This window comes from Rhagoletis zephyria, unplaced genomic scaffold (genome assembly GCF_001687245.7).
Source record: "Rhagoletis zephyria isolate East Lansing unplaced genomic scaffold, Rhagoletis_zephyria_1.1 Rzeph_scaffold_00643, whole genome shotgun sequence".
Classification (NCBI taxonomy): Eukaryota; Metazoa; Arthropoda; class Insecta; order Diptera; family Tephritidae; genus Rhagoletis; species Rhagoletis zephyria.
This window is the reverse complement of record NW_016157727.1, coordinates 154,934-172,803: the sequence shown is the minus strand read 5'-3', so window position 1 is coordinate 172,803 and position 17,870 is coordinate 154,934. Positions and strand designations below refer to the sequence as shown.

The window sequence follows — 17,870 nt, the reverse complement described above, 5'->3', positions numbered from 1 at the left end:
GCCGCTGATATAAAATATCAAGTACTGCGGCCAAGAGTTGATAAGATACCCAAACGTATGCGGACGATAGAATTTAGGTGTGCTCTGCCACATGAAAGGCGACCCCGTCACATACGCCAACTACAGCGGTGTCAGGTTTCTGAGAATCGACTATAAGGACTTATCGATCGTGTGAAAGACTGAAGACCGCCGTAAATGAACGGATTGGGTCTTATCAGTGGGACTTTGGACCAGGTAGTCACCTAATGCCAAATATCGGAAAAGAGTCGAAAGAAAAAGTGCGTTAAGCAATACCACCAGCTCAGGCAGAATTGGTAAGGACCTCTCCGAACCGTTTGATACCAAACGACGATTCAGACAAGGTCACTCCCCACTCCCCTATGATTTCCACAAATTTGAAATGGTCAAATGCAAATTTTAACAAGATCATATGTCGACGTCATCGTCGGTAGAAACAAGCGCTACCCCTTTTCTTCTTCTCGGAATTGAATAGAGAAGCAACGCGCGTTGGTCTGATGGTGAATGAGGGAAAAATTAAGTATCTCCAGTCATCAGACAATTAAAAACTAGTCTGTTTATGTTATATACATAATACATATACATTTTAAAATATGCATGCACTTTTCATAATAGCGTATTCCCTTTATAGGGTTGCCACTTAATTTCTGATGTAGGATATTTATTAAATTAACTAGAATTGGTACCGTTTTCGCAAGTGGGTTTTAAAATTTATCTGCCCTTCAAATACATTTTTTTATAACAAAAATTTTTCTCGGAAATATAGATAAATATTAAAAACTTCTTGAGAAAACGGCACTAAATTATCTTTTTTTTTGTGAATACAAAATTATAACTTAAAAACGTAATTAATTATTTCCCTCGCTATGGCGCTTTAATCCTATCTATGGCATATATAAGATTAATTTGAAGATTTTTGATAACAAATTTCTAAGCTGACACGAAGGAAATGATTTTGACGATTTGCCACAACGGCAATGAATCGGCGAGGGACCAACGATTTTTGCCTATTTCTCACGTTTTACCTGATGGGATGTACATTTACATACATATATACATATGCATATATGTATATCATAACGTTAAATAATAGATCCACTAACAATGCTATTTACATAAAAGGCAAAGCTCTGTAATCCTGGTACTTTTTCTGCAAATTGCAAGATTACCAAACCAGATAGTTTTATTCCAATCCAAAAATAATTTAGCTTACCATCAGGAAAGTGCAACATTTTGCAAAAATTTAACAGAAACAAAGCAGTCCGGTACTGTGATGTTGTCCGAAATTGCTAACATTTAAATTGCTTTACCATTATGCAATACGAAGTAACTAAAAATATTCAATCTGCCTGATTGAGTAAAATAATAACAAGAATAGCTGGGAAAGTATGGTTTATAAATTTTGTATTCACAAAAATAGAAAAGGATAAAAAAACTGGGAAATAAACAAAGCTAAAACCTCCCGTAAAATTTTAGTAAGTTCAAAATGATGGCTTGCAAAAGGTAGATAACTAAAAAGGGTGTCGAATGTGAAAGCAATCGAATAACTTACTAATGTACAAGTGTGTGTTGTAATATTCTAATCAAAACCATGTGACAGAGGTCACATGGTAGATGACTACCAGAAAAGCTACCAATTATAAATCTACAGGAATCGAAAACGAGCAATTACGAATTTATGTTTGTTTGTGTGTTTCGAACAACCCAGCAAAAACTTTAAACTTTTTGTGAAGTACTTATTTTTTATCACAGGAGTAACGCAATACAAGTCGCCTCAAGACAATTTTAGCTTATCCATTACATTTCATGTAATGCAAAGGCAAGAAATTTTACATTTATTCGATTACCTCCAATGACATGCACGAGTTAAAATAATGCATTCTGTAAACGGAAAGGTACAAAATGTATTTATTTATTAATTAATGGCTAATTAGTGCCTGGGTTCAAGCTCTGGTCAAGCGCAATCGCAAAAAAAAAACAACTACAGAGAAAGGGTTTTTCTCTTAACAGCGGTCGCACCTCGGTAGGCAATGGCGAACCACCGAGTGCATTTCTGCCATGAAAAACAGCTTCTCAAAAAAATAAAGTTGCCGTTCGGAGTCGGCGTAAAACTGTAGATCCCTCCCCTCTGTGTGACAACATCAAAGCGCACGGCACAAGTCGTGGGAGCCTTCAGGACTACTTTGTCATTCTTGGGACTATTTTGCGATTTTCAAGAGTACTTCGAGATTTTCGGGATTCTTGAGACTATATTTGGATCTTCGAGACTACTTCGGGAATTTTGGGACAATTTCATGATATCGAGACATTTATTGATTAGTTTGTCGATTTTGCAATCGATTATTGTTACAGATTATTTATATTGTTATCGATATCAATATAATAAAATATATGTTATCGATATTGTTATCGATATGTTTTTCAATATTGTTATCACTATATTGAAATTTGTGTCGCTGTTGTTATAGATATATTTATCAATATATTTATTGATAAATTTAGTCTCGAAAAATAGAAGTAATCTCTATAATTATAAAAATTTCGAGGCAGTCTCGAAATAGTTCCGAGAATCCCGAAAATCTCGAAGTGATCTCAAAAATCCCGAAATAGTCCTAAAAATTCGGAAATATTCCCGAATATCCCGATTTATCCTCGACAATCCAAAAAGTCTCGAAGAAGTCTCGAAAATCCCAGAATAACCGTCTTCTCAATGAAAAAAAAAAACTATTGCAAGCAACATGAATTTTCCCCAACCTGCATTCCAGTCATCGCTGAGCGAAGTATTCAGCCAGTTTCTGTTGGTGGCTTCGATGCCCGAAGGCGATAGTGCTATAACTGGTTGCGGACCAAGGAATGCCTGGTCTAAGCCAACCCTGGCCAAATGGTCAGATATCTTATTACCAGGTACTCCCGCGTAGCCTGGCACCCAAAGTAAAGAAAGCTCATTATATTTGCCAACATAATTTAGTGAAGACTTACATTTCCTAACTATTTTGGAAATAATTAGATGGCTGACCAATGCCTTGAGTAAAGCTTGGCTTTCGCTGCAGACACGCAAACTCCTTCCCCTCCACCTATTTTCCACTACGTATTTCATTAACTTTAGGCCTGGAAGACTCAAGCATATTCCTCAGCCCTCACTAAAGATTCGACAATGTGTGAGTCCAGGCTTACTGCAGAAATTAAGCCAGCATTCAGCTTCAGGGAACTAAAAATTTTGGAATCTCTTCAACAAAGGTTATGGAGGCGTACTATCCTATGATATTGAAATGACACAAGTGCTTGTATCTCTGCCGCCAGCAATTTCAGCCTCGCCCAGCACACAGCAATTGTTCTTTGAAGTTAACAAACAGATTTCCCACGCTATTGATTGAGGTTAGGCATGGGTAATTGCGCAATTTTTTTGGCGCTTGCTCAATAACGCCAGCGCCACCTGTGGTGTCAGCGCCCTAACCCAGCGCAATAGCGCAGTGTACTGAATTGAACACGGCGCCATCTGAGTGTCACCGCAGTACCCATCGTCATACAGTACACCATACAGTGGTGTCATGTCTATTATTTCTATAAATTTCAGCGCTGTGCAACGCTTGTACCGCCAACTGAATTTAATTGCTAGGAATGTACTAAATTCCACGATATTCTATCATTCTTGAGTAAAAGCTTTAAATTCGCGTTCTCAACATTCAAATGCAAAAACAAAGTACGTGTAAATTTTCAAAGAATTAAGGCGAATTGTGTGTGTGCCTCATATGTTTCTTGGTGTTAATGGCGCTGGCGCTTTCCATATACTGGTGTTCGCGCGGCAACTCCGGCTACCGTGTTAACGCAATTGCGCCGCGCAGCGCAGTGTTACCCATGCCTAATTGAGAGTCTGCTCCACCATACCATTGACGTATAGCTGATCATGGGTGTCATCATAAAGCTATTAATCCAGAACATTCACTTTGGTGACAAACCACACGTTTTGACAAAAACTTTACATTGCCAATATGCCACCAATGCTTAGAAGTCTTGTGCTCCCACTGAGATTTCCACGATAGTTTTGTATCCGGAATTACTTCTAAATACTTAACTTCGGGAGAAGTCTAAATTGTGACTCCTTTAAGTGTGAGGGTAATGAGACCATCCGACATTCTCCGTATAGTGAAGAGTACAACACTACTTTTGATTGGGTTAGCGGTGAGTCCATTTCCAGTACAGAAGGTAATTAAGGTTAATGCCCGCAAATACTATAAGAGCTGGCAAGAGCTGCAGTCTGGAGACAGTGCGCTATTTTGCTGGGCTAGTAACTGAAGTATGTATATACCTAAAGATTAAAAAAGAAAACGAAAACTAACCAATCTTTTTACACACGAGTATAAATTCCCAGCGTTTGCTTTTGGTGCCAGGTAAAACTTTTTTTTTTGTAGAAATTGAATTTTATAGTTCACATCTTTCTATTTGCAAATCGATTTTGCTACTTCTTGTTATGCAAATTAGCATCTTTCATACATTTTAATGGATAATAAATTATGCTAAAACTCTGTAGGAGGTAAATATGTGAAAATAGCCCTTCCGTCTGGTGTATGCTTATTACATACACGTATTTAACGTAATTTCGCCCACTATAGTAGCTAGCTTCTGTACTTATTAATATCCTTAAAAATTTGCATAAGAAGTGCATATTAAAAGTTCGTATGTTATCATACACACATCGCTTGCTGAGAGTAGAAAGTTGCTAAATTCTTTTTTACTAATTTTTCAGAAGAGGAATAAACGTTCTTTTGGTAATTTTCTCTAAGTATTTTGAAAGACCTTGAATAAATTCGATTTTAATTAATTAAAAGATTTAATATTACCTTGGGTGCTTGGAAATTTCCGTGCTGCTGTACCATAGTACTTTTGGAAACGTTGAATTTTTAGTTTCTCTTGACTCCTATATCTAAACATGATTTTTTACAAAAAGTGGACTTAGCAAGTTTTTACTCCAAGCCAGCGATATATAAATATGTATTTAATTTATAGGTACATGACTGTATAAACGAAATCAGAGAAATGAACGAAAATGAAAATATTTATTGAAATCAGATATTGGTAAAAGGCAATTCCTGCGCTCGTGGGCACCTTTTATTGCTTTAAATATCTACAAACACATGCATGGATTTTTGTTTACTCATAAATTTGCATTGCCGAAATTCCGAGCAAGTACCACATGCACATGTATGTAAACTTATATGTGTATACATATGTATGTACGTAGGCTTGTGCGCCTTTGCGCCTCTTGATCAGCCTATTGGGTGTGTGTGGTTGCCCTTAACTGGATGTAAAAGCATAAAAACATCAATAAATCGTTCACAGCTTTCCAAAATGCTGATATTATCTTAACATGTAAAAACATATACATATGTATGTGTGTGGGTGTATATGTATGTATATGTAAGAGAATGCATGCAAATTTTGGTACGTGTGCATGTGAGTCTGTGCGTTTACGAAGGCATACGGGCAATTGCTTGAACTATGGACGATAGGCCTCCTGCAAAAATTCATAAATGGGAGAAAATTTCGCTATCACATAAATTGCAGCCATTAATTCATATGCTGCATATATCTATGAATACATATGTATACAAGTATCCAAGTGCATTTACTTATGTATGTATGTAGTTTAATTAAGAACAAGCAAAGTATTTGGTTTAAGCAAAATTGAACACAAGTTGATTTATGTGCGTGTGCAACTTAATGATGGAACAAAAAAAAATAAAAATTCAATAAAGCTGCGAAAAGTTCGGTTTTTTTTTCTTGTAACAAAGAAAGGTTGTTGTTTTCAACTTAAAAACCAAAACTTTAAAGCTATATCACCGTGATTTTCGACGTATCCTTTTCAGAGATACCGAAATCCATGGATGTACGCAGGTACGTGCTTGGGCGTGGTCCTGGACGGAGAGTTATCATGGAAATAAAAATTGAGGAGCGAGTAAAAAAGACATCAGTGGCTCCTCTCCAAAAGTAGTGTACTGGTTATATGAGACCATTATCAAACCAATAATGTAAAATGTGGTCATTGCCTCATGCAAAGCGCATGCAAAGGGCGGCCGCCGATGGAATCAGTGGTCTAGCGCTAAATGCTATGCTCAATGTCTCACCTGTCGTCCTTCTTCACTCGCATCCCAGGGGACGAATGGGGGAATGGTAGTATCTGGAGTAGAAGTACAATAAACATTTTCACGGACGGATCGGAGCTGGACGGGAGAGTTGGAGGAGGTGCTACTGTTCGGACTCTCGACTTTCAGACCGAGGTTGCCGCTATAAAAGAGACAGGTTTTTGGCTAGGTGCCAACGCATGGTCGACTAGGAGGGTACATATCTACACTGATAGCTAGGCGACAATCAGGGAGCTGGGATCGCTAACGGTACGTTCAAATCTGGTAAGGCAATGCCTGGCCCCTTTCTCAACCGCCTAAACCTGATTTGTGATTTAGGGCACAGTGATATCACTGGAAATTGTAGGACTAATGAACTGGCTAGGCAAGGCACTTTCTAGGCCATCCCCTCAGACAGGGACAGCATATGATTTCCGTAGGCAACCTGCGGCCTGCTCCTGGACAGATGGGTTCACATTCGGCTCAGCGAGCGCTAGGCGAAAACCTCGACACGCAAAGTTGTAAGGTTCTCCTGGCCGGTTGTAAACCGTGGGTGACCAAGGGAGCTTCCACCGTTGGCATAGCGCCAGCTCTGCCTCATCTCAGCACTTCCTTCTAAGCTTCACAGAATTCGCTAGATAAAGGTTTAAGCACCTCGGTGCGCATTTCAACTACACTCCCGAGGGACTCTCCGAAGTGGACATCAGCTTCCTGTNCAAAGTTGTAAGGTTCTCCTGGCCGGTTGTAAACCGTGGGTGACCAAGGGGGCTTCCACCGTTGGCATAGCGCCAGCTCTGCCTCATCTCAGCACTTCCTTCTAAGCTTCCCAGAATTCGCTAGATAAAGGTTTAAGCACCTCGGTGCGCATTTCAACTACACTCCCGAGGGACTCTCCGAAGTGGACATCAGCTTCCTGCGGAACTTTGTTTTGAGCATCCAGCACTTCTCTTAGTTTAACACAGTTACCGTTCTAAGAACATGTGTAATGTGGCATCACAATAGACAATTAAATAATGTCTCACTGAGACCCTACTGGTGGGGTCTGCCACAATTACCTAATACCGCAAGGCATGCCGCGATGTCTTAATTTGGTATCCCCGGGAAATTGATATGGTTGTTTAAAAAGGCGTCGAGCAATACCACCAGCTCTGGCAGAATTTGGAAGAACCTCACGAAGCCGCTTGGCGTCAAACGAGGTTTCAGACACAGTAACTCCCTTTCATGTCATTTCTTTAATCTGATATTGGACAAGATTATAGGAGTCGCAAAACTGAACCGCTTAGGCACAAAACTTTAAAAGAGCATATAATTGCTCGCGTATGCCAATGGCATCGACATCATAGGTAACGACGACCGCGAGGTCTGCTCTGCCTTTTTCAATTTGAATAAGAAAGCCAAGCGATTGGGTCTTGTGGTCAACGAGGACAAGACGAAGTATCTCCTGTCATCAAACAAACAGTCAGCGCATTTGCGCCTTGGCACCCACGTCACAGTTGGCAGTTATAGAGTCGAGGAAAGAGGAGAATTTCATTTATTTGGGAACCAGCATTAACGACAATAATACTGTGAGCATCGAAATCCAACGCAGAATCAGTCTTGCCAATACGTGCTACTTTGGACTGAGTAGGCGACTCCAGAGTAAAGTACTCTCTCGACGTACGAAAATCACGCTCTGTAAGTCACTCGTCCGTGCTGGTTTATGACCACATCCGATGAGGCGGCTCTTGCAGATTTGTAGGTCTCTAGGCATTTTCCGCGACGAGTACCAGAGACGATGGAACGATGAGCTACTGTATCAGCTTTACAACGATATGGACATAGTGCAGCGAATTGAAATACAGCGGCTCCGCTGGCTTGGTCATGTCGTTCGAATGGACACCAACGCTCGAACTCTGCAAATATTTAACTCGGAACCCGCTGGCGGTTGGCTGCGATGGAAACACCAAGTGGAGAAGCACTTGGCCTCACTTGGCGTTAAAAATTGGCGCCAGTTGTTCATGCATGTTCTCACATGTTTCTTCTACTTTCATAAATATATACATATCTACTAAATAGTGTAGCACTTTGCTCTTTTTAGTTCAAAGAACACTTTATTCATCGATGACCGAGAAAAGTATGTCGAGTGTTCCCTTCGAATGCCATTACTTATAGAAAAATGTTAACTGATTCAGACAAAAGTCAGATTAAAAAAAAAAAAAAAAGTATCCCCTTTTTATTTAAACCTCTTAACTGCCAGACTTTTCCTTTCTATTTGACTGTTACTTAAGAAAAAATGGTTGAAAACTAGACCCGATAACAATTAATACAGCATACAAAAAACCTATACAGCATAGTCCAGTAAATTCTGACTCAGTTTTTAAACTCTGCCCTACACTTATTCTATACCACTTTCTATCACCGCCGGAAGAAGGATATACCACTGGTTTTGCAGCTATTTTATCACTTCCTTTTCAACTGCTTCCAGCTGTGCAAACCAGTCTGAGGATATTCTTAATGGATAAGTAGCATAGCTCACAGTCACGCCTTCATTGCTGCTGCTGACTGATAGTTTACACCATTGCTCATTTCGTAATCGTTTACTCACATACATATATACGTATGTATATACACACAGGTATATTTTTTCCATTTTAGTTCGCTTTCGTCATTACTGCTCTGTAATTTCATGCTACGTTCGGAATTAATGAGCAGAAGCAACACAAACTTAATTCGAACAGCAGCGAAATAAAAAAAAAACGCTAAAAGAATGCAAAAGCGAACCTGCATTGAAATAAGGCGTTAAAGAGAGATAAAGTGCTGAAATAGCACAAGCATAATGGGTGCGAAGTGAACGGGCGGCTGATGAATGCATTAAAATGGCATGCACCAGACAGGTGATGTGCCTCATTTACGACGCTCAGCTACTGTGGAAGAAAGCAAGAAAGAAAAAAAACAAACAGAAAAAAACAGGCGAACTGTCTGGCTGGCTCGTTAGGCAGTCACTTCTCTTGGTGATAGTTACTAGCTATTGTTGTTATTGTCGTTGTTAGGATATCTCTTAGCAAATGCTATTAAAATATGCGCTTTAATTACTGGTTACTCATACGACACGTAGACGTGCAACATAGTAGTAAGATGCCTACAATCAAACTTAAAATAAGTGGATTTTATCTGCACCCAACAAACACTGAAACAAAAATTTTCAAACGTTTGAGAAAATCGTATTTCTCAATTTGATTTTCAGCATTGTTTATTTTTGAAACTAAACATTTCCTTAAGTTTTTCTCAAACATTGTTTATCAATTTAAGAACGGTTTGAGAAACAATTGTGAAAAAGTCTTTTAGCATTCCGTTCCATTCCATCTGTGTCAACAGGGCGCAGATATCGAAGTCCATCGGTAGTCTGCTACATCAGTCGCAAAATAGCGAATGAGTAAATAAGCTATTAAGTAAACTGTAAAACTACATAAATAAAAATTCCTTTCCTATAAAAACTGAGTTTCTCTTACATGTTTCATTGGCAGCACTATACAAATATTTCAATGAGAGTAACTGGATTTCATTTCGTTCCGCTCCACCCACGTTTGAGAAAAAGTTGAGAATTCAGCATTTCTCAATTTGAGATTAAAAAAGTGACTTTTAGTTTGAGAACGCTATCAACGATTATTTGAGATGCATTTGAGAACTAACGTTTGAGGTTTGAGAAAAGTACTGTTTCTCAAATGCATCTCAAATTGAGATTTAACAAAAATGTTTATCGGGAAGTCTTCTTTGCACTACTTTTTTAGTCGCATTACGTATCTACATATTGATATTTTCCCTCATTTAGGACTCCCCTGAGCCCATTCCTCACCATTTTTTTCTTTTTCTTCTCTTAATGCCGCTAATGATCTCATCACACACTCACAGAAGGCTTCCTTCCCCGAAACAATTTGAATTGTTTGCCGCAGCCATCATTAAGCCTCCCACTAACCAAAAAAGGAAACGACCTAACGACAAACTCGATTTAATGTCGCAATTACTCGCTCACTGCCTTTAACTCATTTCGATCACAACTCCCAAAGGACTCGGCATAGAATATGTTTGTAAGTACATATGTATGTCTATCGAAGTAATCGCAATCGCCGTTGCGGCAGATAATTATCATTTTTGCTGATAATTAAATTTGTACGCTACTACCATCCTGTTTCCCTCACACCACTCTCGCCAACTTCCACTTTATTCAAGTGAACTCAACTCTGATATTTACCGACTTATTGCTGCTGCGCTATTCCCTCGACTAGTCGAATTGATGCAATTTTTTGCTAATCGATTTTATCGTTTACTACATTTTATGTCCTTTTCACATTTATAAATGATGAAACTCGCTAATGCTTCAGCCTCATTAAATTGATTGATTGATTGGGGGGAAAGAATTATGACATACTTATTATTTGGTTTCTTCCAATATTTGAACGATNGACTAGTCGAATTGATGCAATTTTTTGCTAATCGATTTTATCGTTTACTAGTTTTTATGTCCTTTTCACATTTATAAATGATGAAACTCGCTTAGGCCTCAGCCTCATTAAATTGATTGATTGATTGGGGGGAAAGAATTATGACATACTTATTATTTGGTTTTTCCAATATTTGAACGAAAATAGAAAGATTATTACTAAAGGAAATTTTGCTTAATCAGGGACAGTTACGATGGAATTACTCGCCTTCACAGAATACATTTTAAATGCATAGAAAACTAATTTTTTTGAAACTTTTTTCTTCTTTTTATTATTTAGTGATACAATAATAAAAACATTTAGCGATATAAGACCGTTATCAATAAAGTTATTTATAGAATTGATGGTATTAACGCTATTGAAAAATGCTATACATTTTTGTAAATGGCTGTAGCAGCTATGGACTTACATACAGAGCTCGAAAATAACTATTATCCAATTCAAGTGCTCGCATGACACTGTTTGAAAGATAAATAACGCAGCAGTCGGAGACAAACGGTAATCTTTTCAACAATGCTTCAATGGTTGCCCTTAGTGAAAATCCTTTAACGCTGCGAAATAAAAATTTTACTCAGTCAATGAGGAGTACAAATGAGAAATCTGTATACTAATACGCTACCATAAATTTTGTCACCATGTGTTTGGCGATTCCACTGAAATTATTTCAAAACCTAGAACACCGTTGGAAAAATTTTTTTCTGCAGATGAGGAGAGATTTTATGGTAATTGGTGGGAAATTACGATCAAATCGTCTTTTGAAAATTTCCGTATTTGTGTATAGTTTTTGTTGCAACCTGTTCAATTTGAGTTTTTCCGCATTTTGTGTTATTTCGTATTTGAAATCAAGCTTTGTAATAACGACAAATGTGATGATGAAGAAATAAATGGTGATGAGATAAAGGGGAAAGTCAGAACAATGAGAAATACATAATAATTTGAATAACTGAAAGGTAAAGAACATTTATTGAAATTTTTTTATAGGAATTGAAATAAATTCATTCATAAAAAATTATAGTTATAAAAAGTTAGCAAGTTTCCGAAACATATGCTTATCGAAATTTATCGAAATATATTAACATGAATTTTCAGTTATCACAATGTATGGAAGAATTCAGTTTGATCAATGTTCAATGAGTTGTCGAAATTTATATACACAGAAACTTTGTGGATTTCCGGATATTTCTCGAGCTATAAAAACTTCTGGGACTATCAAAAATTTGTGAACTTCAAAAATTAGTGAAATTTATCAAGTTGTCGATATTTATTGAATTATCGAGTTATCACTGCTTATCGAATTTTACCGTGTTACGAGAGTGTAACGAGTTATTGAAATTTGTCGATAGCTTTCAAAAAATATGGAGCAGTCAAAATTAACCGATTTATCGAAATTTATATAGGTATCAAAAGTTTATCGAGTTATCGATTTATATTAGGATATATCCATTTTCGAGTTATCAAAATCTATCCAGCCCTCGAGATGCACAGTTATGGAAATCAGTCGAGTTATCGAATTTTTTTAGTTATCGGATTTTAGTGTTTTTGAAGTTTATCGAATTATCGCTATGTATCAAATTATCTACAAAATACTTTCAAAGATATATAAAATTCTAGTCACGCTTTAGCTCCAAAGAAGGGGATTTTCGTGTGGGTAATTTTGTACCTTAAGTTTAAAGGCGAGCTAAGTTAGAAAACCTCTTCAAGTCTCCTTGTAAAAATAAAACTCCTTCGCGTGAAACTGTAAGTACATTTCATGTGTTAGCTTGTGCTCGAAACTTAAGCTATTATTATTTTAAAACTTTCTCAATCTCTCGTATTATGATAACCATTAATTGTCGAAACTACTACCCGGATACTCGGTAGCCTGGTATCAAGCAGGGGTCCACCTAAATCAAATAATACGGGGGTAATATTTCTACATGGCGAGGATATGTCTTTTTCACATACTAAAAAGAGCACACAATATTCTGTAAAAAAAATGCCGGAAACGACTTCTTCAATCCGGTCATCGTAGCCTTGGAATTGGCTTAAGATGTATTATAATCATTCACCCTACGGTAGAGAAAATGATATAATCGCAAATCAGTATGCTTAAATTTAAAAATCACCCATATACCCGGATAAAGATAATCCCCTACGCGGATACCCAGATAAGGATAACCTCTGGATACTCGGCTAAAGGTAACATCTAACCCGGACACAGGGATAAAGGTAACCCGCTACCTAAGTACCCGGTTAAATTTTACCCTCCAACCGGGTACCCAGATATAGATAACCTGCTACCCGGGTGGCCGGAAAAATATTACCCTTTACCCGGGTACTCGGAAACTAATAAAAGATTACCCACTACCGTTGGCAAAGCTAACCTGCTACCCGGGTACTCGATAAAGATAACCCTCTATTCGGGTACCCGTATAAAGACAACCCGCTAATTCATTACCCCTAGTATGTAAAGTATCCAAATTTACATAATGAACCAGACAGAATAACTGACCAACTTCTCGCCATTTACAGAGAATTTGAAAATATTGAACCATTGAAATTACCGCTAACTACATACAAATACGTTAAGTTTTTATCAAGTAGCACGAGTATAGTATGCATCAGTAGACATTTATTGATTAGCCTTAGGGCCAATTTCAGATAAAAATTTAAACTACACTTAAGTTTAATCTTGGATTGTTATTTAAAATCCATTTCACTTTCGTAGGGTCTCAGATCAATTTCATTTAAGTGGCAACACTGTGAAATTGAAATTTTTATTGCAGTAACATGCGCGAACAAAAGCACTTCTCTCACTTAATAACCAAAAACGACAAAGCTTTTTTTTTTTTTGGCCTTTAAACCGGGGGTTCGATTTGGTTCAACGATTCGGGGATCAAAAAAAAATAACGCGCAAGTTTAAGTTTCAAGTGTCTGTCAAGTGAGATGGGTTGTCATTTTATTTGATATTGCCACATGGTAAGCAAACATGGTATGTAATAATATATTTAACAAAAAGAAAAAGAAAGTGGGTAAATTTAAATATTGAAAATTGGTTGAAGCGAGCCTTTAAACCTAAATGAAAAGTGGTTCGGTTTTCGGTTCGGTTAATGGTTCAGTTAATTAATAGAAAAGGCGATTTTCCGGTTGAAACCGGTTGGCTCAAAACCGGTTCACGTTGCTGGTTATTTTTTAGTTCTGCCTGCATATCGTTTATTTTAAACACACGCTGCTCCGTATGGCACACTTGAGGGTTGCGTTGCTGGCCTATGCCGCATATCCTGCCTCGCGCAAGTACATATGTGACCTGGTCTACGAAAAGGGAGCTTACGTGCGAAAACTAGTTTTCTGTGAAAAAGCTGTTAAAAGTAAGCAACTCGTTTCGTTTACTCGTTTTTACTCTTCTTTCTCTACATTTTTAGTACACTTCTAAGCAAGTTAGGATTTTCTGCTTTTCACCACGTGAAAAAGCATCTCATCTTCCATCCGAATCAACCAAAAAGTGAAAATTGATTTTTTGACACCTAAGCCCCCTTTCCGTAGACCAGGTCACATATATCTCACAATGCCTAGAGAACACGAACGAAGACGCGATAGTCAGGTTTGAGTATACATAGTTGCACAACTGTAATGGTCTGATTATGCATACTTCGCATAACTTCGCACAACTTCGCATAAACTTCAAACTGTAGTTTCGTATGTACTTTGTATGTATTTTGTATGTATTCCATTACCCAGAAATTAGCAGAACTTTTAAGAACTTAGCGATCTGTTGAGTTTAGATTTTGCTTCACATTTTCTTAAGCTACATTTTTAATGCACTGGTACAAATGGTTGTGCGAAGTTATGCGAAGTATGCATAATCAGACCCTAACTGGATACCCAAAAGTGCGACCAATTATTGCGATTCAAAATAAATGTTATTATTATAATTTCATCGCTTTGAATTTTGTAATGCACATTCAAAAACGGACAAGTACTCGTATCAGCCGTGTCATTGAAATGCCAATTTTCATCAAAAATACACATAGAAGTTATTACAAAACTCTCTAAAAGAACACAAGTTAGCAGTTAAATAAACAAGAATATTTGAAACTTTGCAAAATTTCTGAAATTACATCAAACAATTTGAAACGGCGCCACAATTGCAGTTGAACCGAAACAAACACTCGAATAAGTGTAAGAAAGAATGCGGTTGCAAGAAAATAGTGATTCCAAAAAATTGGCTGTCAACACAAAAGTACAGACATATACATATGTTTGTATATAATAAATAAAATGGTTAAGTATATGTGCATCCCTGCTCATACACATTTCCTTCAATTCCTCTATGCTCCAAGTCGAAACTGGAAAACTTTTCACTACTATGCGTTTACTCCGAAAATTCTCCAGCTGCATAGCACTCAACGGAGCTATGTATGTATGGGTAATATTTCAGGAATTTTAGTTGCAACGGAAAACTTTCGATCGCACGCTTTTCTCATTGCTTTAGTTTTTGTACATTGTTTTTGCTTTTTCAATCCCTTTTTGTATATTTTTTCCAACGCTGTTCTTGAGTGACTTATTTGCTAAAGTTTGATTATCAAATTTCTTAAGAAATAAACTTTTAGCATATTTTGCAATTTCAACAAATCTCAGCACCTTCTGTTGCTCGTATGCTCGTATCGTCCGTACTTTAAATCTGAGAAAATGCATTCGATTATCTAAGTTGTGAAGTTCGACACTAACATATGAAAATTAAAGTATTGGCAGTACATGAAAGGAGTAAATTGCTTCTTTTTTTTTTTTGGTACGAAAAAATGGTCGAGCTAGTATTGTTTCCATTCTAGTAATGTATGTTAAGGTGCACCTCAACTTTTTTCGAAATGTCGGATAGGCTACTTTGGCATCATGTCCTCATATGCTTTTCAAAATAAATGCATGCAAGTTTTATGTACAGTATGTAATAAATAAATTAACTTTTTAAAGTTTCATAAATTGCAATTTATTTACGTACATAAAAGTAACAAAGAACTGAAACATTTTTAACCGACTTAAAACAAAGAGGGAGGTTATCAACTCGTCGGAATATTTTTTTCTTTTTTTGTGCATGTACCGCATAATTTTGGACCACGTGAACCGATTTCAATAATTCTTTTTTTTATCGTAATTTGGTTTAGATACGATCATTGGATCATGAAAAAATTAACGGTACTCCTAAATATGTACTATATGCTTGAAAACTACTTGTTTAATAAAAAAAATGTAAGAAAAGAGTTTTAATGTTCATTTTCCTAGATTTCTGGTTTTCTTGGAGATGGTGATTTTTCACGATTGCCTCAATTTTTTAATATTTCGAATACCGTAGAAATTAACTGAACTTGTATTTTTATTATGTAGCTCATTTTGGTGGAACGAATTCGAAGTTGGCGAATTAAATATTCGAATCCCTCTTTGGTGGTAAACCCTTTTAGGCTGTAAATGTGTAAAAAAAACAACAGTAAATGAGTATGCATTGCATATTTATAGGACACTGTTTTCATTCGCAGTTAAACTTTTAAGAGCTCTCAAGAAAAACGAAAAAGTCATATAAAATGACGCACAAGAAATGGAAAAGGAATTTTCTTCTATCAAAATCTTAAATCGGTTCGGAGCTCTCAAGAAAAAAATGCTCGTATATTTATCCCTTTAAGAAAATTTGCGGGCAAAACCAAAGTGCTTTTTCCAGCCACAGAAAGAATAAAAAATATTTCTTGTGATTTTTCTTGAAAGCTGGATTCTAAGCTTTAAATCCGTATCAGAACTTCAATTTTCTTCTCAACTTTAGCCCTAATATTTTGTAAGAACTAATTTAAAGGGTGCAAACTACATTAATCACTTAAAAATAGGCATCTTATTATTTTTTTTATACTTTAGATTTCTTTTTACAAGTTTTCGATTTTAATTTTTAGCCAATTGAGTTTCTTAAAATGAGCTCTTTCTTCGACACATTTATCTTGCTTGTTTTTGAAATTGCCAAAAACATCTTACTTATTTACTAACTTGTGATTACTTTCTCCTCTCTCTCTTTGCAGAATTTAAAAAATCAAATCATGACGACGAACGTGTGGGTGGAGCAGGTAAGTGATGATGCTAAAGTTGCACTTTAAGTATTTTAGTTGCTAAAGTTTAAGCTAAAAACTGCTACTGAGTGCAACAAAGTTGTCTAATGTCCGCAAATACACTTTAATACATACACAATATATAAATACAAGTAGGTTGTTACGTATGTACGTATCTACGTAACTGCACTTCCACCATAGAGTTTAAGCATTTCGAAGCACTTTAGCTCAATAGTTGGCTGGCTACACCTACACACGCGTGTCTTGCCTGTGCTTACCATCCATTCGCGCGGAAGATACAAAACATATTTACTCTACTATTCGACGAAATTCGTTGCTAAATCGCACAATTCGCTTGCAATGCACGTACTTTTAGCAACGGCTGCGAACATTAAATGCATTTTGGCGCATTGTATTGAGAGTCGCCGGTCGGTCAGATGCAAGAGTCGGCGAAATTTTTATATTTTACGAGGATACTCCCCTTGTTGGCGCGACTGCAGTTGATGTTGCCACAGCTTTGCCAAAAATTTATTGACATATTTATATTCAAAGTGGTTATTTGTATTGCAGTGATGGTGGTGCCCAGTGATCGGCTGCATTGAGTGATAAAGTAATCGAATCCAATACAGAGATGCTTTAAAAGAGTCTAAAGGCCGCTGAGTATATAACGCAAATATTTGGTGCAGCATTTGCCGATACAGAGTGTGGGCGATGAAGTTGAAACGTTCACTCTCAGGCACATGAAGGCAAAAAACCAATTGGCCCTCCTAAAACTATTGTAAAGTAATATGTATTCATCACTAAATGAACTTGAAATCTCAACGGGTATTTTCGTAAATTCAATCGACTTTTCCACTATAAGTCCTTAATACTTTTGAATCAACACAATGTGACTAGATTAGTTATTTTCAATATTTTATTCGTTCGGTAATTATACTTTGTAGGAAGAATTCCGATTTTTCAAGATCTATTAGATATATCGGTGGGGCCCAGGTTCGATTATCATCCAAAACAAATTGTTTCTTAAATCGATCGCTCCTTTCACACCACAAATTTGAATCTCGGACAAATACTGGGCAAGATGAGTATTCCTCCAAATACAATTTTTTTAAGCGTACCTCTAAGGCGTCTGTATATCATAATGAATAAATCATATTTTATCGAGATAGATATAGATAAATGTGTACGCCCGACCA

At 36.9% G+C, this 17,870-nt stretch overlaps 1 protein-coding gene across 1 annotated transcript in view; it reads left to right on the top strand.

Moving 5' to 3' along the window:
* The window catches only part of nAChRalpha1 (nicotinic acetylcholine receptor alpha1), a 137,489-nt gene that overhangs the window by 37,933 nt on the left and 81,686 nt on the right, over nt 1–17,870 (top strand). The window contains exon 3 of the mRNA XM_017613298.1: nt 16,648–16,692. Within this exon, the coding sequence (XP_017468787.1) occupies nt 16,648–16,692 (45 nt within the window). The remainder of the gene's footprint in view (nt 1–16,647; nt 16,693–17,870) is intronic.